Here is a 24,045-nt window from a genome sequence, read left to right as displayed (position 1 = left end):
GTCATGTAAGAGCGTCACTGCTATTGGTGGGGCGCCGCCAAGGGTGGTGACGACAGTGCAGCCGGCGCGAAATCTTGGGTCCCGCTCGCGCAGTCTGGGAGTACGACCAACCTAGTGCACCCCAGAATTTCACGTGCGTCAGAAGCAGCGGCCTTTCTCCGGTAACCTCCCGCGTCCGAAGCAGCGGCCTTTCTCCGGTAACCTCCCGCGTCCGAAGCAGCGGCCTTTCTCCGGTAACCTCCCGCGTCCGAAGCAGCGGCCTTTCTCCGGCAACCTCACGCCGGCGGGGAGGGTGCGGCGGGGAGCACTGCTTGCATGTCTGTGCGGCGGGGCGTGGGAAGCCGAAAGCGGGCGCAGCACTAGCCTGTCCTTTTTGTCGCGCAGGTACTCCGAGCACTATGTCGTCCCCAGCGTCTACGCCGAGCAGCCGAGGTAGCCGGCGCAGTAGGGCCATGCCGGTGCAGACACGTAAGTTCTCCCTCGAGTCCGCCCCGCCACACAACGCCCCTCCGTCCAGCTTCCGTCTCCTCTTTTGGCCTTTTCCCGCCGCCGCTGAGAGACTGATTGATCTGTGTGCAGGGCCTCGGGACGTTGTCTCCAACGTGGGGAGGAGTAAGATGTCATGCAGACAGTGAGCCTTTGCTATGCCTTGCCCGTTCTAGTGTGCAGAAACTTTCTTGTGAGAGAGAAAGCGCTGGACGCGTATTTCCACTCTTGCCAGGCAGTTTCTAAATTTTAATAGTTAAACACGTCCGTACTCATTTGCCCGCTTTGTTTGGTTATATTTGTTCAGTAATGATTCAGACTGTCCCAAGAGAAAGACAAATTCAGGAGACCAACCATGAAAATTGATGGCCATCTTTTATGTTTTGTATGTCACAAGCTCGAAGTGAGGATGCCAGGTCATCTCCATCTCAGAGACGTACGGGTGAGGATTCTACCTCTACTGGAGAGCTGCAGCCGATGCCGACCTCGCCTGGAGTTGACCTACAGACATCTGCAGCGCAGAACACATTATTTTCCAGCCCTCCTCAGATACATTCAAGTGTGTTTCTGAACATCTGAGTTATACCATAGCTCATATACAAGTGATGAGTCAGCTTGTCAGATTTTCTAGTTAAGTGGTAGTTCATGGAACTGTGCATGAGCTAATATGTTCACTAGGAGTACAGAAGTAGTACATGTTAGGGCTTAGTAAACAGAAAGAAACTTGGTGCTTTTACTAGTCCTCAGAATCTTCACCACCAGAGGTTATAATAAACATTCAGTTTGCTACTGCATTTACATGACTTAGATCAACAGGTAACGTACTATAGTTTCAGGTTTGTTATGCTACCAGAATTTCGTTGTAAACTTTAATATTTTGTTTTTATAGCTATTCCTCTTGACTTTGACGTTAGTTCACCACTGACATATGGCACTCCCAGCTCTCGCGTAGAGGGAACCCCAAGGAGTTGTGTTAGGGGCACACCTGTGAGGCAAAGGCCTGACCTAGGGTCTGCGCGGAAGGGCCTGCAGGTGGATTTGCAGTCTGAAGAGGTGAGTACACAGTACACTTTTTTGATGCTTTATGTTGAAGACATAAAATAGGTAATTTCCCATTAACATGGTTCTGTCATACTTTTCTGTGTAGCCAGCAGCAGAAGATATAGGGGCGAGTGAGCAGTCTTCAGGCCAGAAACTTGTGATTTGGGGAACAGATGTAAATGTGACAACATGCAAAGAAAATTTTCAGGTGAGCTTTATGTGTTCAAATTTATATCGTTAGAACTGAAAATGCTGGAAGTGTTTATAACGTATATCTAATTGGCCATAATACTTAGGAGTAGATTTTTATATGGCTTAGGATATTTTTCTAGTTTTTAGTAGTGACATACTGTTTTCAAATACTGTCATGGTCGTGACTTTGTATTTTGAACAGTTGCTTATTTCTAAATGCATTAAGCTTAATATATTTCTCTCTACATCAAGAAATTTCTTCAGCGTTTTATTGATCCTCTGGCTAAAGAAGAAGAAAATGTTGGCATAGATATTACTGAACCTCTATACATGCAACGACTTGGGGAGGTAATCATATATTCTTACATGTAAATTCAAGTTATGCATTTTAAAACAATTAGAATATAACTTGTTTCTTTTATCTTACAGATTAATGTTATTGGGGAGCCATTTTTAAATGTAAACTGTGAACACATAAAATCATTTGACAAAAATCTATACAGACAGCTCATCTGCTACCCACAGGTAAGAACCTGTCTTTGACCTTGATGAATAACAGTAAACATCTAGAGCACCTGAAGAGACTTTGGATAGCAAAATTTTCTTGGCGATTAACAGAGGAAATTTGCTTCCGAAGCAAAAAATAACTTTCAGAAAACCATGTTTAATCTCTTTTAAGATAAGCATTTTTTTCACACTAACATTTCTGAAATTGAGATGTATATTACTGTCAATGACACGTCATAGTTTAATGGCAGTGTTTCTTAATAGTATATAAAGTAATGGCAAATCTTCTTGGGTTTGATGAAGTAAATTATCTTAAGTAGAAATACTTTATAAATATATCATAAACTTGTGCCATCTGTAACATTATATTAAACGTACTGTGGTCTTCTTCAAGGCTTAAAGTCGGATTTTATTAATGATGTATCAGCTATGTTGATTCCAGCTGTAGACTTTGGAAGAAGGAGCACTTGGTTTTAAATCTTGACATTTCTGTTTAATTGCTATGTAACCTGTGTCAAGTTGCTTAGCTCCACAGAGGCTGTTTCCTTGTCTGCAGAATGGGGAACAAGTATTAACAAATTGAATAATTATGATTTAATCCATTTTGGTCTCATTTCATTGTGGAGAAAAGGTAAAACATGAAAGTATGTGCTTCAAATCCTTTCTGTTACTAATTAAAAGCCTAAAATATGCTGAAACATAGTGAAGGCGTTTTCATACATTATAATCACATTTAACCCTAATGAGAGCACACAGAAGATAAGATAGTTTGGTGTGCCAAAGGTGTGTAAATGGCATGTGTGATTATTTAGGGTGATGTTTTTAGCTTATGCCATGTATTTTTGCCTTTACAATTTAGTAATGTAAAATGCTTTATTTATATATAACTCTAAGGTAGAAATAGAAACACAGCTTAGCACCTTATTCATTTATACAGGAGGTTATTCCAACTTTTGACATGGCTGTCAATGAGATCTTCTTTGACCGTTACCCTGACTCAATCTTAGAACACCAGATTCAAGTAAGACCATTCAATGCATTGAAGACTAAGAATATGAGAAACCTGAATCCAGAAGGTAATATTTTTAATGGCAGGAAAATACCTTACATGAAAGTAAAATCTTCTTTCATCAAAGACCTTTAAAAAAATTGGTGATATTGGTGGTGATGGATTAGAAATTGACAAAATAGCAGCTTCAGTTACCCTATACTATTATGAACCATGAACCAAACATACCTTTTTTTTAACTGAAATTATATAAAAGATTTTGTAACTATTGACAATTCTCTATCTTAAGGTGAATTTATCCAAATACAATAATTTTACAGTTATTAAGTAGGCACTTTCTCCACTGTAGAAAACATATATGATCCCTTCTCTGGAGTTTAAGAAAAAATACTTGGGAAAGGGAATAAAAGAAGAGATAGAAGAACTGAAGAACACTGCAGGAGATGTCTCAGTCTAGGAAGAGAAGGAGAGCGCTGGGCCCAAGTGGGAAGAGTTCATGGTGAAATAGAAATTGGGGTTGCAGTAAGGATTTGGAAAGCAGACATGAAGGAATTCTCTCTAGACAGCAGAAAAAAGATATAGCTAGAAACAAGGGAGCAAAACAGCTGTGGGTGGGCAATAAAGTGATTGCTGAAGCAGGGAGTTGGGTTGTACTGTTTCCATGGAGGCTGGAAAGCCTAGGTTCTAATGAACTTTGAAGTCCAACTTAATCTAGATATTTTATTCTAGTCAATAGGGACCACTGAGAAAGATTTGCCACTCTTGAGAAGTTCATGATAGGTCTGGTGTGCAAAGTATGTTGAGGTTCAGTTAAGAAACTTAGCAATAGCTCAAATATGAGTAGCAGGGTCCTAAGCTAGACAGTGGTCATAGGAGTAAAAAAATAGGACAAACATGATATTTGTCTTGTATGAAAATTGAAGTATGAAAGCTACTGAAAATTAATGAATACCGCTCTAGATAAATGCATAAAAGACGAGATTTCAGTAAAAGAAAGTAAGATGAGCAAGTGTTTGACTTTACTATTTATTAAATAAGTGTAATTTTTATTTTTCTCTTATGAAATTGTCTCCTGACATCTCTATGATAGTGATTTCTGGTGGGGACACTGGAAGAGTTAGAGCTGTTTAAGAGTGAGTGTTGCATTTAAGTTTTCAGAGTCAGGGGTATTTTACACAAAGAATTGCAGAGTAAGATTAGAGATTACTCATTGCGAGGTACTCAACTGATTCCAACACGTTTTAGCTTTTACATTTATTTTTGTAACTTATTACAAAAGTTACATTTTAAGTAAAGTATTAGTGAGGAAAAGCAAAGAAAAGTCATGGGAGGACAGGATCAGAGGAAAGGCCTCTTGAATCAGCAGTAAGTACTTAGAGGATGGGAAGATCTGCAAGGTTGGCAAAACTAGAGGGCATGTTTTGTTGACTACACATAACAGTGTAACTCATTTAGAACCAGCAGTGGAATTAGTTGGGGGAAAAGCTGTCATGGGAGGACCATAAGCGGAGTATAAAATAATCTATATAGGGCCTTTCTTGTATAGATAGTGGTGATTGGCTAAGTTATATAGTGCCTCTATGTCAGATACTATTCTTAATAAACTTGATGTATGCTTACTCTTAATTCTCAACAACTCTGAGGTATGTACTGTCATTACTCCCATTCTATAGATGAGATAGAGAGAGGCTAAGGTTACCCCCAAGGTCACACAGGTACTTAATCCAGGCTGTGTGGCTCTAGAGCCCATGCTTTTCACATACAGTGAAATAGCAGGACTTGTGTATGGCACAGTGAGTTAGATGGAAGGTCATAGCACAAAGTAGACAAAAGCATACAGTTTTCAATCCAAAACAAGAAAGTGGAGCCAGGCAGGAGGCAGAAAAAAAAGATGATGGCGGGATGCCTGTTGGTCAGGGAGCCCTGAGGAAGAAAGAGTCAGAGGTCCATTGGGGTTGAGAGGAAGACTGACTAGACACATAAAGGGCACTGTTGGCCAGACCTGAAGTAGTACCCAATGAGACGTACCCTAGTCACAGCGCCTACCAGTGACCCCAACCATCCCCAGGTATTTCTGGTCCTCCAGGTAAGGTCTTTCTGGGCTTGACAGCAGACCCAGACCTGCCCTGGCAAGAATCCAGCTCTGGGAGATACCACATCTGGCTGGGCCGTGGACAGTGGCTAACGGACAAGCTGACCTCTCTCCCCCTTGCAGACATTGATCAACTCATCGCCATCAGTGGCATGGTAATCAGGACATCCCAGCTGATTCCAGAAATGCAGGAGGCCTTCTTCCAGTGCCAGGTGTGCGCCTACACAGTGCGGGTAGAGATGGACCGCGGCCGCATTGCTGAACCCTGCGTGTGCGAGCGCTGCCACACCACCCATAGCATGGCACTGATCCACAACCGCTCTGTGTTTTCCGACAAGCAGATGGTATGTGACCTTCCTGGGTGTCCTTGGTGGCCCTCCCTTTGGCATATTTTACCTTTATTCTGCCTGTATCTGGATCCTCAAAAAGCCATGTGTAACTTGTCCACTTGTGAAGCCCTAAAACCTTGCTTTCTAAATGGCATTCAACTGCTTCATCCCTTCTCTGATAGTGTAGTTTTTGTTAGAGGGTTGGAGACTGGATGCTTGGAGCACTCTTAAGCCTTCAGCTTTGGTATGGCAGTGTCCCTATTTTATTGCCAGTGAGCCACCAGTTCATTAGTATATACTCCATATTCTCATGGCCTACAGTATTCCATAAAGAGATAGCATGTATTCTTCTATTATAAATATTTTAAGTTTAATGTCGTTTATAAGTTAACAGATCAAATTAGCCTCTTTGGTTTATTAAATTTAACATGAAGTGTTTCTATGGGAAATATTTAAGATTGTAAATTTTTTTTAGTATGCCAGAAAAGAGTATATAAAATACTTAAGATCAGTAAAAACTATTTGGTTGAATCCTGCCATTTTGCAACTGTTCCACTGGTAAAGAATGGGTTGAGAAATTTTTCTAAAGTTTTTCTCACAAATACTGCATAGGTAGTTTGATTTTTTATCTCTTTAATCATGAAATTTTTAAGATGAAGTTATTAAAGTAACAAGTAGGAAAGGCAGAAAAATCATTTACTGTGACTGTAATGGTGTAAAAGTATGCATAAGGACTTTTATTGTACAATGGTTAAACAACTTTTTTAGTGTTAAGGAGAGAGAATGTTCAAAATTCTATAAAAGATAATTTCCGTAATTTATTATGGGTCAATAAGAGAAACACTAGCAAATGTGAATGTGTAACTTAATTACTAACCAAATAATTGAAAAAATTAAGATGTGAATTTTCATCTAATATTGGTATAAATTATTGGAACAAATGTACCTCAGCATGGCGTTAAGAGCTGGAGATACAAAGGTGGAATCCCTCCTCCCAAGGAACTTGCAGTATAGTATTCTTTGAATGCTTCAGAGACTCCCAAACTGACTTAGAATAAAACTTAATATCTTAGAGTAATCTCCAAGCCTACTGTGTCCCATCATCACCCACAACACACCTTTTTATACCCATGGACCTTGCTGACATTGTTTCAACTATTTATTCAAGGTTTATCAGCCAAGCTCAAGCCTGACGCAGGACCTTTACTTCTGCTGTTCTTTTCATTGAGAACACATGCTTCCTCCCTAACATCCTTGGACCTTGACTTCGAGGTCACCTGATTTGAGAATGGCTTCCCTAACCTTGCTTTATGAAAAGCATCTCTTCTATTCCCACTGTCTGTGCTCTTTACTCTTTTGTCTGTTGCATTTGTTACTGTCAGATCTGATACATTCTCACTTGTGTGTTTATGTATTATCTGTCCCCCCCTCTACTCTGAGGGAAGAGACTTTGTTCATTGCAGCCTCCAACATCTAGAACAGTGCCCAGTAGGGGTTGGTAGATGAGTAGATATAATTAGATAAACAGGCAAGTATTTGTGAGGTGCATGCAATAACTAGGAGAGATGCACAGAAGTCCTTAACCATAAACCTGAGAAGTACGTGCTTTTCACCCAGGAAATTACTAGAAGTAACTTCTCAAAAAAATAATTTGAAATGTCGACAAACAGTTAAGCTAAGAGATACCCACTACAGCTTTAAAATGGCAAAAAAAAAAAAAAATAGTGACCTAAATCACTTCCCCTCTCCCTCAGGGGAATGTTTAAATAAATAACCTCACAAAAAGCATGTTCATGTCATATTTTTTAAAAACTATTAATTGGAGATTATAATGATAATGTTTTAAAAAAGATGCTAGGCATCAAAAATATTTCTAAGTGGTACAAAGACTTGCAATTTTTTCCCATTATGCTTTCTTCATTTCCTGAGTTCTCTGTTTTTCACTGTTCTTTCAGATCAAACTTCAAGAGTCTCCTGAAGATATGCCCGCTGGTCAGACGCCTCACACTGTCATCCTTTTTGCTCACAATGATCTTGTTGACAAGGTTCAACCTGGGGACAGAGTAAATGTTACTGGTAAGAATGTAGGTTTGTTAATGCAATAAGTTCTATCTTTTAATGGCACTTTTTAGTCCTTTGGCTCGATCATGAATTTATTGGCATAGGGCTTGGTCCTTCCTTCAGCTGTCATTCAGGTCTTTAGAAGGTGGAGCATACTGCTTTAATTGCCTTATTTTTAACCTAGCAGGACAGAATGTTACAATGCATTGTCCTTGCAAGTCTCTTTCTTGCTATGTCAGTGTCCCGAAGCTATGTGTGTATCTTGACTTCATAGTGTTGGTACCTTGAGAAAACAGCTTTGGACAAGGCTGGAATTGGCAAGATTTGAGCTCTGCAAGCAGCTCCAGAAAGTCATGCTTACCAACTCTGGAATTTTAAAGAATTTTCTACTTATTTCCTAATTGCAGCTAAGGGTTAAAATTTATTATAGGAAAGAAGAGATCAGAGCACCTTGCTTCCATGCCAGGAGTTACATTATGGTGCTTTTAGAGATGAGGAAGCTGAGATTCAGAGAAGTATAGGTCAGCAGCTGAGATTCTACAGTAATTTCTGGGCCTTGGGCTCATTTTCTCTTACTGCCAAGAGAGTGCTCCTTCCACATGAATATGCCAGTGTTTCTTTCAACACTTCATAGTAGTACGGGCACTTGGTTTCGTTGGGATGGGGGGGGTGGTTTATGGCAGACATAGTTTTTTTTAATATTTTTTTATTTTTCAATTATGGTTGGCATACAATATATTAGTTTCAGGTGTACAGCCTAGTGATTAGAGAGCTTTATAACTCACAAAGTGATCACCCCGGTAAATCTAGTACTCCTCTTCCCCCTTACATATTTATTACAACATCATTGACTATGTTCCTTATACTATATTTTATATCTCAATGACTATTTTGTAACTGCCCATTTGTACTTCTTAATCACTTTGTCCTTTTTCACCCATTTCCCCCCAACCTTCCTTGCCATCTGGTGGTGACTCGAAATATTCTCTTTATCTATGAGTTTGTTTTCATTTTTGTTGTTGTTGCTATCATTGTTTATTTTGTTCTCTAGATTCTACGTGTACATGAAATCATATGGCCTTTCTCTATCTGACTTACTCCATTCAGCACAATAACTTCTAGGTCCATCATGCAATATCTTTCTCTGTCCCTTTACTTTAAGTCTGTGTGTATGTTTTAATCTGAAGTAGGCAGCATATATAAGGATCTTGGTTTTTTATCCATTCAGCCACCCTATCTTTTGATTGGAGCACTTAATTCTTTTTCATTTAAAGTACTTGTTGATAGATATATAGTTATAGTTATTGCCATTCTTTATTCACATTTTTGATACATGTTTTTTCTTCTTAAAGAAGTCCCTCCAACATTTCTAGTACTGGCTTGGTGTGATGAATTCCTTTAAATTTTTCTTGTCTAGGAAGCTCTTTATCTGTCCATCAACTCTAAATGATAGCTTTGCTGGGTAATCTTGGTTGTAGATCCTTGCTTTACATCGCTTTGAATATTTTATACCAAGCCTTTCTGTCCTGCAAAGTTCATTTTGAGAAATCAACTGCCAGTCTTATAGGTGCTCCCTTGTAAGTAACTAACTGATTTTCTCTTGCTGCTTTTAAGATTCTCTTTGTATTTACCTTTGGCAGTTTAATGATGATGTGTCTTAGTGTAGTCCTCTTTGAGTTCATCTTTTTTTGGTACTCTAAACTTCCTGGGGTTGTATGTCTGTTTCCTTGACCAGGTTAGGGAAGTTTTCTTGCCATATTTCTTCAAATGGGTTTTTACCTTCTGTCTCTCTCTCTCTTCTCCTTCTGGTACCCCTATGATGGTGAATGTTGGTATGTTTGATGTCCCATAAGCTCCTTAAATTATCTTCATTTATTATGGATTCTTTTTTTCTTGTTGCTTTTCTGATTGGGTGTGTTCCACTATCCTATCCTCTATACTGGTAATTTGATCCTCCTCTTCATCCACTCTGTTGATTCCCTCTAATGTATTCTTCATCTCAGATCTTATATTCTTAATTTCTGACTGGTTCCCTTTTATGTTTTCCATCTCCATTTTTATATTTTCTATTTCTTTATTAAAGTTCTCACTGATTTCATCTACTCTTCCCCTAAATTCATTGAGCATCCTTACAGCCAGTGTTTTGAACTCTGCATCTGTAAATTGCTTGCCTCCACTTTGTTTAGATCTTTTTCTAGAGCTCTGTTCTGTTCTTTCATGTGGGACATGCTTCTTTGTCTCCCCATTTTGGCTGCCTTTCTGTGTCTGTTTCTATATACTAAGTAAAGCTCCTTAGTCTCCTAGTCTCAGTAGCGTGGCTTTGTGTAGTAGGTGTCCTGTGGGGCCCAGTGGCACAGTCCTTATAGAAGTCCAGCTGCAAGCCAAGTTTAGCCCCAGCCTGTACCCCTCCAGGGCCACCTGGTAAGAGTTGGCAAGCAATCCACAGACAGCTGCCACCATACTGTGTTTACAGTTGCCTGAACTTACAGTTGCTTTACGAGGTCACACCAGAAACCGAGACCAGCTGCCACAAGTGCAAGGCTTGGAGCTGCTCAGCAAGGGGCACAGGGCACTCAGAGGACACCACTAAATACTTGAGTAGGGCCACAAGTTGGGAGGGGCGGAGTTTTAGGGAATCCTCTGGGCAGAGCGACCAGTTATCCAGTTTGATGACATTTCAGCTATGGTGGCGCCTGTGTCTGCATGCTAGAGCTCATAGTAGTCGAGTCACCACGAAAATGTCACAGTCTCTTTAAGAGAAATGTCTGCACCTGCCGGCTACAGCTGCCATAACCTCTATGATTACCTGGTGTGGGATCGGGCAGCCTCGTATCTCTGCTCCCTTCTCCTGTTCCAAGGTGATTTATTTCTCTCCCTAGTTGTAGAACTTTTCTTCATCCATTCCTCAGGTAACTCTGATTGCTGTTTGCTCTGTAGCTTAGTGTGGTGGCAAGAGGAGATATACAAAGCCTCTGCCCTCTACTCCAATCTCTGGGCTGCGGACCAGTACCAGTCCATGGCCTATTAGGAACTGGGCCACACAGCAGGAGGTAAGCGGCAGATGAGCAAATGAAGCTTTATCAGTATTTGCAGCTGCTCCCCAGCACTAGCATCACCGCCTCAGCTCCACCTATTATCAGGCATCAGATTATCATAGGAACACTGATCCCTGGTGCCAAAAAGGTTGGGGCTCTATGCCGTCTTGACTGGTCCTTATGCCCACAGCGTAGTTTTATTGAGGGGAGTGTGGGAATTGAGTTCAAAGAGTAGCTAAGGCTCCTGAGGCAGTCCATATGTTCCACTCAGTGAGTCAGGACTTTTCATCCTGTGTCGTTCCTAATATGAAGTTTAGTAGTTTTTGCTAGCAGTTTTAAGTTAAAAGATACACGTAGTAGGTAAAAATTTGAAAGATTTGTCATCTTTCAAGTTACACAATCCTCGTTCTGCCACTCCATTGCTCTGAAGCCCTTGATGAAGTGTTTAATCCAATATTTTAATTTCCTGAACTGCGAATTGGAACTAATATGATGATACATGTGAATGTGTTTGGGAAGAAGTGATTGTCAAAGTGCTGTATACATGCAAAATAAGTATTATCAATGCTGATCTGTGAAGAGGAATCATTATAGGTGCCAATAAAGTTAACTAAGCTGCTTTAGATATAATAGTTATCCATCCCTAATCTGTCTTGATATGAAGAATGATGTGTATTCTAATATTGTTACATATAAACTGATTTTTATGTTTTTAAAAAGAATTACATTGACCTTTTACATAAAAGAACTAATGATCTATAGCGGCATGTTGTAAAAGCTGTGAGGGAGAGATTGAATATTTTCTCAAAAAACAACAGGAAACTGAATTGTCCTGGTATTCAAGGGTTCTAGTTTGAAATTCAAAAAGATTAAACATCAGACAGCAGTTTGGGAAATTCTTGTTCTTGGGGAATGGATGAGTTGGTATGTTCGAAGGGTTACTTATTTACCTACCTCTTAATGTTGTTTAGGAAGTAGGGTGTACGGTGGAGCTCGATCATTCACCTAGAAATACCTCCCATTACAAACAAAATACAGTCATTTTTCCTTCACCATATCTTCAATCAGTAGATTGTCTTATTGTCTGAAATAATTTGTGAATGATTTTTAAAAGACTTGAGCTTCTTTAGAAAAAACCGCCTGTAGCACCTGGGATTCCTAGGTGGTCTCCCATCCAAGTACTAACAAGATCCAACTCTGCTTAGCTTCCAAGATCAGATGAGATTGGGCACATGGCCATAGACAAAAGACTTGAGCTTTTAGGATTTCCTTTCCAAGTTTTTGGTACAGTATTTTAGTAGTACTTTGTTCCAGTAAAATAATTACTAAGCACATTCTGTATAATTTTTTCAAAATTATTTCAATGAACCAAGTATACTATCCATGAGCCAAGCGTTGTGCTAGAAGCAAAGTAATTTCATTTAAACCTCAAAATGATTATGTACAATGCGTTTATGCTCATATAAGTGCCCAAGGTCACAGAGCTAACAAGTCGTCACAGATGAGCACAATTTTAGGTCTGCCTTTTTCAGAAACCTATGTTTATTCCAACTTGATCCTATCCCCTTCAGCAGAGAACTTTATGGTGTAAGCCTGAGTCCTCAACTCTAGGACGTCCATGAAAGACATGTGCTTGGAGCTCACCCCCTCCAGTGCCAGCTGTCAGCTCTCAGTGCTGCCTTGTTGTCAGTGCTGGTTTACTGAGCCTTTTAGTAGAAGGTAAAAGTATGTTTTATGGTTGTGCCTTCAGGCATCTATCGAGCTGTGCCTATTCGAGTCAACCCAAGAGTGAGTAATGTCAAGTCTGTCTACAAAACCCACATTGATGTCATTCATTATCGAAAAACTGATGCAAAACGTCTTCATGGCCTTGATGAAGAAGCAGAACAGAAACTTTTTTCAGAGAAGCATGTGGAATTGCTTAAAGAACTTTCCAGAAAACCAGACATTTATGAGAGACTTGCATCAGCCTTGGCTCCAAGCATTTATGAACACGAAGATATAAAGAAGGTAAAAATGGATTTTTAATTTATAATTGGAATCTATAGGTATTTTTTATGGGGTCATAGTGTTTGACCCCATAAAGGTAATAACTGTTGCCTGTTTGGCAGAGCGTGGCACTTATAACCTGACTTGGTTATTGGTGGAGAAGAATCACAGCACCATTGTCCATTTCTTTATCTCTACATCAACCTTACATGTTTATAAACATAAGATTAGGATGTGGTTCCTTAATGTAGCGGTTAGCATGTCTGCTTTACACGCAGAAGGCCCTGGGTTTGCACCCCAGTGGAGTCATGGTTCATTGTGTACAGCCATGCCACCCTGAACAAGCCCGATGTCTGATCTCAGGAGCTAAGCAGGGTCGGGCCTGGTTAGTACTTGGATGGGAGACCTCCTAGGAAGACCAGGTACTGTAGGCATAAAGAATAATAAATGATAAAAATAATAATAATCATAAAAAATAAACAAGAATAGCCACACAGGATTGGAATAGGGATTTACATGGCCACTATTCTGGCATGATGGTGTATGCTTCTGTATAAACTGGTTAGGGATAACTTAAAGCACTATCATATACACTTTTATACCTTTACTTAAATTTCTTAGTTGTAATTTATAAAGTACCTCTAACATTTAAGCTATAAGTTACTCTATAGTAAATGAAAGTTTAGACATGTTTGTTTGTTTAGGGAATCTTGCTTCAACTCTTTGGCGGAACAAGAAAGGATTTTAGTCACACAGGACGGGGCAAATTTCGTGCTGAGATCAACATTCTGCTGTGCGGTGACCCTGGGACCAGCAAGTCCCAGCTGCTGCAGTATGTGTACAATCTGGTCCCCAGGGGGCAGTACACATCCGGGAAGGGCTCCAGTGCTGTTGGCCTCACTGCATATGTAATGAAAGACCCTGAAACGAGGCAGCTTGTCCTGCAGACTGGTGCCCTTGTCCTCAGTGACAATGGTATCTGCTGTATTGATGAGTTTGACAAGATGAACGAAAGTACAAGATCAGTACTGCATGAAGTCATGGAGCAGCAGACTCTTTCCATTGCAAAGGTGAGTCACGTTGTTCATCTATAAACATGGTCATGTTTAAAATGTGTGGACATTTGAATTAAAGCATCTGTGGAACTATGCAGTTACCTTGGTTCTAAACTTTGGGAAACTGGTAAATACTTTTCCTATTAGATTTCAGCTAAATCTGAGTATTTTCTACAGCAGGGAAAACCCCCAGGCCACGGACCGGTACCGGTCCATGGCCTGTTAGGAACTGGGGCTCACCACAAGAGGTAAGCAGCTTGCAAGTGAGCAAAGCTTCATCTGTGTTTGTAGCTGCTCCCCAGCATTAGCATTACTGCCTCAGCTCCACCTCAGATCATCATGCATTAGATTCTTATAGGAGCACAGGTCCCTGGTGCCAAAAAGGTTGGGGACCACTGTTCTACAGGATCCTCTTTCATCTTTTTTGCTGTGCTAACCCACTAATGTGTGGTTTTCACAGAACTTGAGTTTGTCCTAAATCTCATGCAAGGAGTTTAGTTTCTTAAAAAGACATAGAATATACGTTTATATAAAACTCAGTCCTCGACATGAATCCAAGGACAGAATATTGTCCCAGGTGGAACTGCCGAAGTCACCTTTAGGAGGTAATATGGCTCTTGGTGACATTAGAGACATGGCAGAAGCCATACTCAGTGACCATGGGTCACATAGTTCCTGCCAGCATCAGGGTGAGGCTTCTAACTGCACTGTTCTCTTTGGTAGGCTGGGATTATTTGTCAACTCAATGCACGCACCTCTATCTTGGCAGCAGCGAATCCCATCGAGTCTCAATGGAATCCTAAAAAAACTACTATTGAAAATATCCAGCTGCCTCACACATTATTATCAAGGTATGAAAACGTATTTTTGTAAAATAGACATTCTTTGCTCATTTGTAGAATTCTCAGAGTGAGATTAAGAAAAGGAAATACTAATATTCAGCAACTGTTAACATCAAATTCTTCACTCTAACACAAAAGTTTTCAAATTTGGTTGGTCGAGTTTTTATGGCAAGGACCGTGTTTCTCTGCTCAGCTATGGGTAGCACCTTAACGTACATTTTGTTTTCTTTTTGTTTTGTTTTTTTGTTTTGTTTTGTTTGTTTTTGAAACAATTAGAACATTTCACCTTGACATTTTTTTCTGAAGCATGTCCCTCAGTACTCTTATCTCAGTCTTAAAGCCACTATTGAGAACCAACCACTATCCTCTGTTCTATAGAGTATATCTTCACATGGTGGATATGGTTCTGAAAAATTAAATTTGTTAAAGTGGAATCATATAATCCAGTTTATTGACCTCCTCCAAATATTGATGTATTTCATAAAATTATTTTAGACTGATTATTTTTTTAATGAAATCCTTCCCCCCCGCCACCCCCCAAAAAAAACAAACAGCTGAATGTACTTTTATATCTTCTTGTCTTCAAAATTATAATAACATTTCCTTCGGGGAAGTCTTAATTCTTTGACTCAACGTTTGGTAACCAGCCGTTTTCTGGGCAGACCTAAGGGCCAAGAAAGCGCACATCTGCTGGAGACAGAGTGGGGTGAATTGGATTGATCCGAAGCCTCTTTAGGCGATCTGGACAGAAGAAGCTTATTCTCCCTCAGCAGCCCTGACTAAGCATGTGCCTAGGTAGCCCAAAAGCAATTTTTAAATTGTTTGTAGGTATGTTAGTGTCTCAATTAGGAAAACAATGTTTTTGCAATATTTTCTCAGGTTTGATTTGATCTTCCTCATGCTGGACCCTCAGGACGAAGCCTACGACAGGCGTCTGGCTCACCACCTCGTCGCTCTATACTACCAGAGTGAGGAGCAAGTGGAGGAGGAGTTCATGGACATGGCAGTCCTAAAGGACTACATTGCTTATGCACACAGCATGGTCATGCCCCGGCTGAGCCAGGAAGCCAGCCAAGCTCTCATTGAGGTAACACACGTTCGTGTTTAAAGCCTGAAAAACTGTTTTGCTGAGCTTCTAGCCAAAAGCCTTAATGTAACTAGTCAATCATTCTCTTAAAACAGTCCTTATTTTAAGAAGAACATACTATTTTCTATAACTACTTTTTCCTCCTCTGTTGCAAAATTGACTTTTCCAAATGTGAAAAGGGGGAAAGGATTCATTTCTATAGGTTGTACACACTTTTTATATTTCTTTTTTTCTAATTCATTTATTTTAATTAGTTTGAAGTATACAGTACATTGGTTAGACATCTATATAATTAGTAAAAATATCCCCCAATTACTCCCTCCCTCCCCTAACCCTCCTCCTAGCCAGCGAATTAATGCTAACTACATTCCTATGCCGTGCTCCTCATCCCTGTGACCATCCATCAACTACTAATTTGTACCTTTTTAACCTTTCACCTAATTCTCTCAGCCCCCCAAACCTCTCTCCCCTCTGTCCTTCACCAAATTGTCCACTATTTGTGTCTGTTTTTGATTAGTTTGTTCTTTTTATTTCTTAAATTCTGCATATAAGTGAAATCATATAGTGTTTATCTTTCTCTGTCTGACTTAAATACTTTCTAGGTCTATCAAAGCAATATCTTTTCCAGCCCCTTCCTTTCAGTCTGTGTGTGTCTTTTAATCTGAAGTGAGTCTCTTATAGGCAGCATGTTAGAGGTCATGTTTTCCTATCCATTCATCCACTCTATCTTTTAGTTGGAGTACTTAGTTCTTTTCCATTTGAGGTACTTATTGATAGGAATGTGGTTGTTACCATTCTTTACTCCTGTTTTTGATACATGTTTTTTCCTCTTAAAGAAGTCCCTCCAACATTTTCTGTAATACTGGCTTGGTGGCGATAAATTCCTTCAGCTTATTTTTGTCTGGGAAGTTCTTTACCTGTCCTTCAACTCTAAATGATAGCTTTGCTGGATCAAGTAATCTTGGTTGTAGATCCCAGGTTTTCATCACATCGAATATTTTGTGCTAAGCCCTGCATAGTTTCTCTTGAGAAATCAGCTGCCAGCCTTATGGTGTTCCCTTATAGGTAACTATCTGCTTTTTTCTTGCTGCTTTTAATCTTCTTTCTTTGTATTTAACCTTTAGCATCTTAATTATGACGTGTCTTGTTGTGGGCCTCTTTGGATCCCTGGTTTTTGGGATTCTCTGAGTTCATGGGGTTTTGCGTCCATTTCCTTCACGAGGTTAGGGAAGTTTTCCATCATTATTTCTTCAAACAGCTATTTAGCATCTTGTTTTCTTTTAGGTATGCCGATCAGATGAATATTTTGACCCTTAATAGTGTCCCATATTCTCCTTAAATTATTTTTATAGTCTTGCCATCTTTTTTCTTGCCATTCTGATTGTGTGTCCTTGGCTTTCCCATCCTCTAGATAGGTCTTTTGATCCTTTTCTTTGTTCACTTTGTTTATTCCTTTGTTTATTCCATTTAATATACTTCTCATCTCAGATAATGTGTTCTTCAGACTGGTTCCCCTTTATAATTTCATTTCCATTTTTATGTTTTTAGCTCTTTTTGAAGTTCTCACTGAAATTATCTACTCTTCCCAAAAGTTCATTGAGCATCTTTATAGCCAGTGTTTTGAACTCTGCATCTGTTAGATTGCTTGACTCCATTATATCTGAATCTCTGTTCTGTTCTTTCATATGGCTTCTGCTTCATTGTCTTCCCATTTTGTCTGCCTTTCCTTGTCTATTTCTGTGTACTAAGCAAAGTCTCCCGGTTTTCTTATTGTGGATTTGTGAAGTAGGTATCCAGTGGCACAGTCCTGAGAGGGGTTCATCTGCAGGCCAAATTTAGCCCAAGCCTCTGCCCCTCCGGGGACACCTGTTAAGATTCAGCAAGCAATCCACAGATGCTGTGCTCATAGTTGCCTCAAGAGGCCACACCAGAAACCAAGGCCAGCTGCCTCCAGTGTGAGTCTAGGCGCTGCTCAGCAAGGAGTACCTGACTCTCTGAGGATATACCTGGATGTGGCTTGAGTAGGGCCACGAGCTGGGAGAGGCAGGGTTTCGAGGAATCCTCTGGGCAGAGCAACCTCTGCTATCCAGTTTGATGACGACTCAGCTATGGTGTTCCTGTGTCTGCTCACTGGGAGTGGGGAGGGCTCAACAGGGAACAATGGATACCGCCAGCACTTCTGTACAGAGTGATTCTCCCTGCAAGTCCCTGGTGCCCCCTGCGTGCAGCTGAATCGGCACTGGTGCTCAGAGCAAGCAGGTCCGTCGCCGTGAAAATCCCCTCGCAGACGTGGCCCCTTTAAGAGGAGTCTGCTGTTACCGCTGCCTCTGTCCCACTCAGTAGCTCAAGACTGGGCAGCGTCACATCCTCGCCCTGTCCTACCTTCTGCCGTTGCTGGGTAATTTCTTGGATTTCTCCCTAGTTGTATGGCTTGTTCATCTAGATCCCAGGCGACTTTTCCTTGCTGCTTGCTCCTTGTTTCTGTCACAACTCTGATTTGGTCGCCAGAGGGGTGAACAGAGCCTTTTTGTCTACGCCATTTTTTCCCTCCCCCCACACTTTTTATATTTCAATACTTATAAGCATAGTGAATTTAAGATCAGAAATACAGGTGATGCTACTTGGTAACTCTGTAACTCTGGACAAGTCATCCAGTTTCTCTTAGCTTCCATTTGCTTGTTACTAAAAAATAAAATGAATTAAAAGTACTTTATGTTCACTTTTTCAATATCTTTTTACATGGACAGCAGTGCATGACGACATATGCTAGGTTATTTAAACCTTGTGTTAGGAAGGTTTCCTGATGTTTTGATAGGCTTTGCATCCTAATGAAGCTCCCAAGAATGCTTTCAAATGAAAGTTACAAATGATATGTAATTTTCCATTTGTATCATTCTTGAGGATGCTCAGAAAGAAATAAAACTATATCACCTGTTTATAAGTTTAATACAGTTTACCTACTCCTTTGGGTGCCTTGTTAAATGGATCTTTAGCAAGTGTATAAACAAGAGTCAGTGCTAGAGGACTTTTTTCAGACAGACTCCCTGATTAGAGGCCTCTGCTCTAATTGCACCCTACCCCTCCACCCCAACACACCATGTCCTCTGAGTGCCGGGCTTCATGCATCTTCACTGCCCATTCCCATTTTCCATTCTTCAGAGCTGCCTCAGACACCACCTTGATGAAGGCGAGGCACAAAACTTGATCTCACTTTTAATTCTCCGCAGTACCTATACGTGGCAGCCATGCAGGAGTTCCACTTATGTAATGGAATCCTAAATGTTCAGCCACAGAACTAAGGTTATAATAGTTACCAAAGAATTTTGGTTTTTTTTCTTGTTTACATTAGGCTTATGTAGACATGAGGAAGATTGGTAGTAGCCGAGGAATGGTTTCTGCATACCCGCGACAGCTGGAGTCTTTGATTCGCTTAGCAGAAGCCCACGCTAAAGTACGATTTTCAAACAAAGTTGAAGCAGTTGATGTTGAAGAGGCAAAACGCCTGCATCGGGAGGCTCTGAAGCAGTCTGCCACTGACCCCAGGACAGGCATCGTGGACATATCTATTCTTACTACAGGTTTGTTATTTGTGCTAAACATAAGAACTCATGAAAATTATTTAATATATGACTAATTAATATTTCACATTTAAGCTAATTATTCAGTCATTTGAAGCAGAGGTACTTAACCTTTTTTGGATCAGAGCCCCTTTGAGATTCTGATAAAAGTTGTGAGAAAAATACATGCTAACTTCTGAGAAAAATATATACTAGTATACGCACGGTGTTGTATCTAATTTCAAAGAGATTCTATTTCTTCTGCTCTCTAGGTACCCATGTTATCCCATTTTAAAGAATTAATTCATTTCTTAATGAGTAGTGAATGACTCTGCTAATTAGATTATGTATACTATGTTTCAGTAGAAAGTAGCAGCTATTGGCTTATAGAAAATTGGAAACAGCAGAGAATTGAGAGCTCATGATTTTGAATGTATTTTAGCATTTAGCTACTGACGCCTAACCTTGATAGAAATATGAAACATTTCACTTCTTGTAGCAGAAATATTTTTATTAATTTTTTTAAAATCAGGAATGAGTGCCACCTCTCGTAAACGGAAAGAAGAGTTAGCTGAAGCGCTGAAAAAACTTATTTTATCTAAAGGCAAAACACCAGCTCTAAAATACCAGCAACTTTTTGAAGATATTCGAGGACAATCTGACATAGTAAGTGTTTACATGTATTTTTTTGTGTGATAGTTTTTTTCTTTAATACTTTAAAGTTTTTTTCTTATTTTTCCCTTTATTGTTTAAGTAATAAGTGTAGGTAACAATAAAGAAAGATCACCCATACACCCATCATCAAGAAATAATCACTAATAAAATTTTATTATACTCCTTTTGTGGGTTTTCTATGTGTATTTGTACACATGTGATTTTTAAAAATTGGAAATAGTCAATTATATTTATACTGTTTTGTGACTTGCTGCTGCTTTTCTTTTTAATTAATGGTTAAATTAATACTATTAACATCTGATGGTAAATAGACTTCATGACATTCATAAAAGTTGGGTAACATTCTGTTGCATCCATATTCCATCATTACTTAACCAGTTGGACATACAGGATGTTTACAGTTTTTTCTATTATAATGTTACAAATACACATCTTAATTTAGAAACATCACATTTATTTGTTATGTTTTGGGGATGAAATATTCAGATGCCCTTTTGTGAATAAGTTGAGTTGTTCAGTGAAAAGAACTCTGATGGCCAAACCATCTCTTTGCCTGTTATAGTGCCCCTTCACTGATGTATTGTCTGGCTGCACTGGCACAGCAGGGGCAAAGTTGAGTAGTTGTGACAGACGCCAAGCCTATAGTGTTTATCATCTGGCCCTTTACAGGAAAAGTTTGCCACTCCTAAGTTAGACCATAAGAAATGTATATACAGCCACCAAAAAGGGAAGAGACTGATGATTTCAGATTCTTTAACACTGAAATCATTGTATCTCTTAACAGGTAAGAGAGTGCTTGACATGTAAAATATTTGTTTTCCTCCTCTTCCCCTCTCAAAGGCAATTACCAAAGATATGTTTGAAGAAGCATTGCATGCCTTGGCTGATGATGACTTCTTGACAGTAACTGGAAAAACTGTTCGTTTGCTCTAAAGTTCTTGTGAGCCGTGCTGTATTCTGCTTGACTGCACTTGCTTTCATACATGTATGGCATATGGGCCACGAAGCAACCACCGTTGACACTACTGGAAATAGATTCTTAAAGTTATTATTTGGTTTCATAAAACTTTTCTAATGTTGGTTCAATTTTTATAGTGAAGTGTGTGTTTTCAGTTTTTGAAACATTTTAAGTAAAAATGCTATGCCAACTTACAAATACACAGTAGATAATATTTTCTTGAAGCACCTTTTCTTTAGCACCAAGACTTTAATCTGTGTTTATATGCAGATAGCACATATCATTCTTTTTTGAAGATGGAAGTCTGGGCTGTGCTTTTTGTGCTAGACATTCTAATGGCAATCATATGCTTGAGGTTTTGTAACATGAGGTAAGACTTAGTCAGGGCATACCATTCAGAGTGAGGTAATGAAAGACCAGAGCCTTTCTCCCTGTTACAACTCTCAAGTGTAATTACTTCTAAAGGCTTGTTCTCATGGCTACTATAAGATCAAAAATAGATGGTCGGAAAGGGTTAGGTTCTAGATTAACTTTTTATCACTTTATCTCTAATATGTAAAACTTTTTCTTAAATAAATAATAGACTAAGTAATACTTGTTTATCTGGCATTTTTAATTAAGATAAAAGCTTTAATACTACATTCATGGAAATTCATGATGGTAAGTACTTGAAATCAAAGAAATAATAGTATAATGAATTTCATTTTATTCAAAAATTATTTCAGTCCTAGCAGTCATAATCTTATAAAACCATCATAATCTGATATCTCGTATGGACATACTACTATAATAATCTCTGAAACATTAACTTAGAGTCAACATTCACTGCTAAAGTATCCATAGAAAATTATATCTAATTGAACGGTTAAATAGCATTAAAATTTTTTTATTGTGTTAAATTGATTGGGGTGACAACAGTTAATAAAATTATATAGGTTTTAAGTGTATAATAATATATATTGCAATATGTGTTTACCACCCAAAGTTAAATTTCTTGGGGTGACAACGGTTAATAAAATTATATAGGTTTTAAGTGTATAATCATATATATTGCAATGTGTGTTTACCACCCAAAGTTAAATTTCTTTCCATCACTATATATTTAACCCCCTTTACCCTTATCTACCTCTTCCCCTCCCCTCTTCTTTCTGGTAATCACTAAAATATTGTCTGTGTCTATGAGTTTTTATTTGTTTGGCTTGTTTATTTATTGCTTTCAATTTTTTATCCCCTATGTAAGTGAAATCCTATGGTTCTTGAGTTTTTCCAGCTGACTTATTTTGCTTGGCATGATATTCTTAAGATCCATCCATGTTGTCGCAAATGGCTCTATTTTATTTTATGGCTGAGAAGTATTGTATATATGTAGCACATCTTTATCCAGTCATCTATCAAAGAAATACTTCACTTGTTTCCATGACTCGGCCACCTTGAATAATGCTGCAATGAACTTAGTGGTACATAAAATTTTACAAATGAATGTTTTCAAATTGTTTGGGTAGAGGAGAGATTGCTGGGTCATATAATAATTCTTCATTTTTTTTTAACCATTATAGTGACATTGTTTAACAAAATCTGGCAAGTTTCAAGTGTACAGTTCAACAGTCATTTATATTTTGTATTGTGTGTTCACCACCCATGGTTGAGTTTCTTTCTGTCACCATGTATTTGACCCCTTTTACCCCATCAACCTCTCCCTTCCCCTGCCTTCTCTGGTAACCACTAGTCTATTGTCCATATCCATGAGTGTCTGTTTGTTTGTCATATTTGTTGCTTTTAGGTTCATATCCCACATATAAACAATATGTGGTTTTCAACGTTTTCTGTCTTGCTTATGTCACTTAGCATGATTATCTTGATGTCTATCCATGTTGTCACAAATGGCAGTATTTCATCTCTTATGGCTGAATAATATTCCATTGTATATATGTACCACAGCTTCTTTAGCCAATCATCTATCATAGGACACTTAGGTTGCTTCCATGTCCTGGCCACCGGGAATAATGCTGCTATGCACATTGGTGTGCAAATATCTTTTTGGATATGGGTTTTCAAGTCATTGGGGTAAATACCCAGTAGAGGGATTGCTAGATCCTATGGTAGATCAATTCTTAGTTTTTTGAGGAACCTCCATACTGTTTTCCATAGTGGCTATACCAATTTGCAGTCCCACCAGCAGTATATGAGAGTTCCTTTTTCCCCACAACCTCTCCGACACTTATTTTTTGTCTTTTGGTAATAGCCATTCTAACAAGTATGAAGTGGTAGCTCATTGTGGTTTTGAGTTCCATTTCCCTAATAGCTAGTGAAGTTGAACATCTTTTCACATGTCTGTTGGCCATTTGTATGTTTTAACATTACATGAAGTCAGCTGGCCAAACTCATTTTTATGAATCATCGTTCTTATCTGTACTGTCCTTGGCAGGTTTGCAAAATGTCATATTTTGAAGGAGGCAGTGGTTTGAGGCATCATGAAAGGATGTAAGGTTGACATCCCACCAAATGGCTATACTCATGAAGTTCCTCAGTGAACTCACCTTGTAGGAGATACTTTTATACGTAATCCTCAGCAGCTCTATATGATTAAGTCTTTTTACAGATAAAGGAAGCAAGAAGTTTCATCTCTTGCTTGACGCAAAAGCAAGAGATTACGCTGGAATGAAAACAGTTGAGTCTTCTGACTCAACAGTTGAGTCTGTTGACTCAGGCTACAGCTTATGTTTTTAACTGTTCAGTGCTTTTGGACATGCTGCTTATACTTCTAAAATCATGCTGAGAAGGTTCCCTGGTGCCTGTCATTTGGTGGGTACTCTAAAATGTTCCATTGATGGTACATTTTAGAGTACCATCCTGGGATGGAAGGCTCTGTATATGTCAATTATGTCCAATTGGTCTAATGTGTCGTTTAAGGATGTTATTTCCTTATTTCCTGTTTGGATGATCTGTCCATGTCCGACAGTGGGGTATTTAGGTCCCCTACTATGATAGTGTTTTGGTCTGTTTCTCCCTTTAGTTCCATAATTGCTTTACATATTTTGAGGCTCCCTGATTGGGAGCATAGATAGTAATAAGTGTTATGTCTTCTTGACGCATGATTCCCTTTATCATTATGAAGTGTCCTTCAGTATCT

At 39.1% G+C, this 24,045-nt stretch overlaps 1 protein-coding gene and 1 pseudogene across 4 annotated transcripts; both read left to right on the top strand.

Moving 5' to 3' along the window:
• Nucleotides 1–22: 22 nt before the first annotated feature.
• On the top strand, nucleotides 23–21,507 carry MCM4 (minichromosome maintenance complex component 4). Of its 4 annotated transcripts, none has more exons than XM_006905152.3 (17): nucleotides 23–161; nucleotides 385–468; nucleotides 884–1,045; nucleotides 1,376–1,539; nucleotides 1,634–1,735; nucleotides 1,972–2,067; nucleotides 2,149–2,244; nucleotides 3,164–3,302; nucleotides 5,451–5,671; nucleotides 7,612–7,732; nucleotides 12,503–12,762; nucleotides 13,446–13,811; nucleotides 14,520–14,647; nucleotides 15,518–15,725; nucleotides 19,075–19,303; nucleotides 19,815–19,948; nucleotides 20,798–21,507. In XM_006905152.3, exons 2-17 carry the CDS (start codon nucleotides 399–401, stop codon nucleotides 20,888–20,890), a joined length of 2,589 nt encoding a protein of 862 aa, XP_006905214.1. In that variant the 5' UTR covers nucleotides 23–161; nucleotides 385–398; the 3' UTR covers nucleotides 20,891–21,507. The 4 variants fall into 4 exon arrangements, with proteins under 4 accessions (XP_006905214.1, XP_024904852.1, XP_006905215.1 ...); XM_025049084.1 differs by having other exon boundaries at nucleotides 58–197; XM_006905153.3 differs by having other exon boundaries at nucleotides 87–233.
• Nucleotides 13,060–13,175, top strand: LOC112482422 (annotated as a pseudogene).
• Nucleotides 21,508–24,045: the final 2,538 nt, after the last annotated feature.

The sequence above is a fragment of the Pteropus alecto genome, unplaced genomic scaffold, assembly GCF_000325575.1.
Source record: "Pteropus alecto unplaced genomic scaffold, ASM32557v1 scaffold201, whole genome shotgun sequence".
NCBI classification, from domain to species: domain Eukaryota; kingdom Metazoa; phylum Chordata; class Mammalia; order Chiroptera; family Pteropodidae; genus Pteropus; species Pteropus alecto.
The sequence above is the reverse complement of the archived record's forward strand: the minus strand, read 5'-3'. Positions and strand labels throughout refer to the sequence as shown.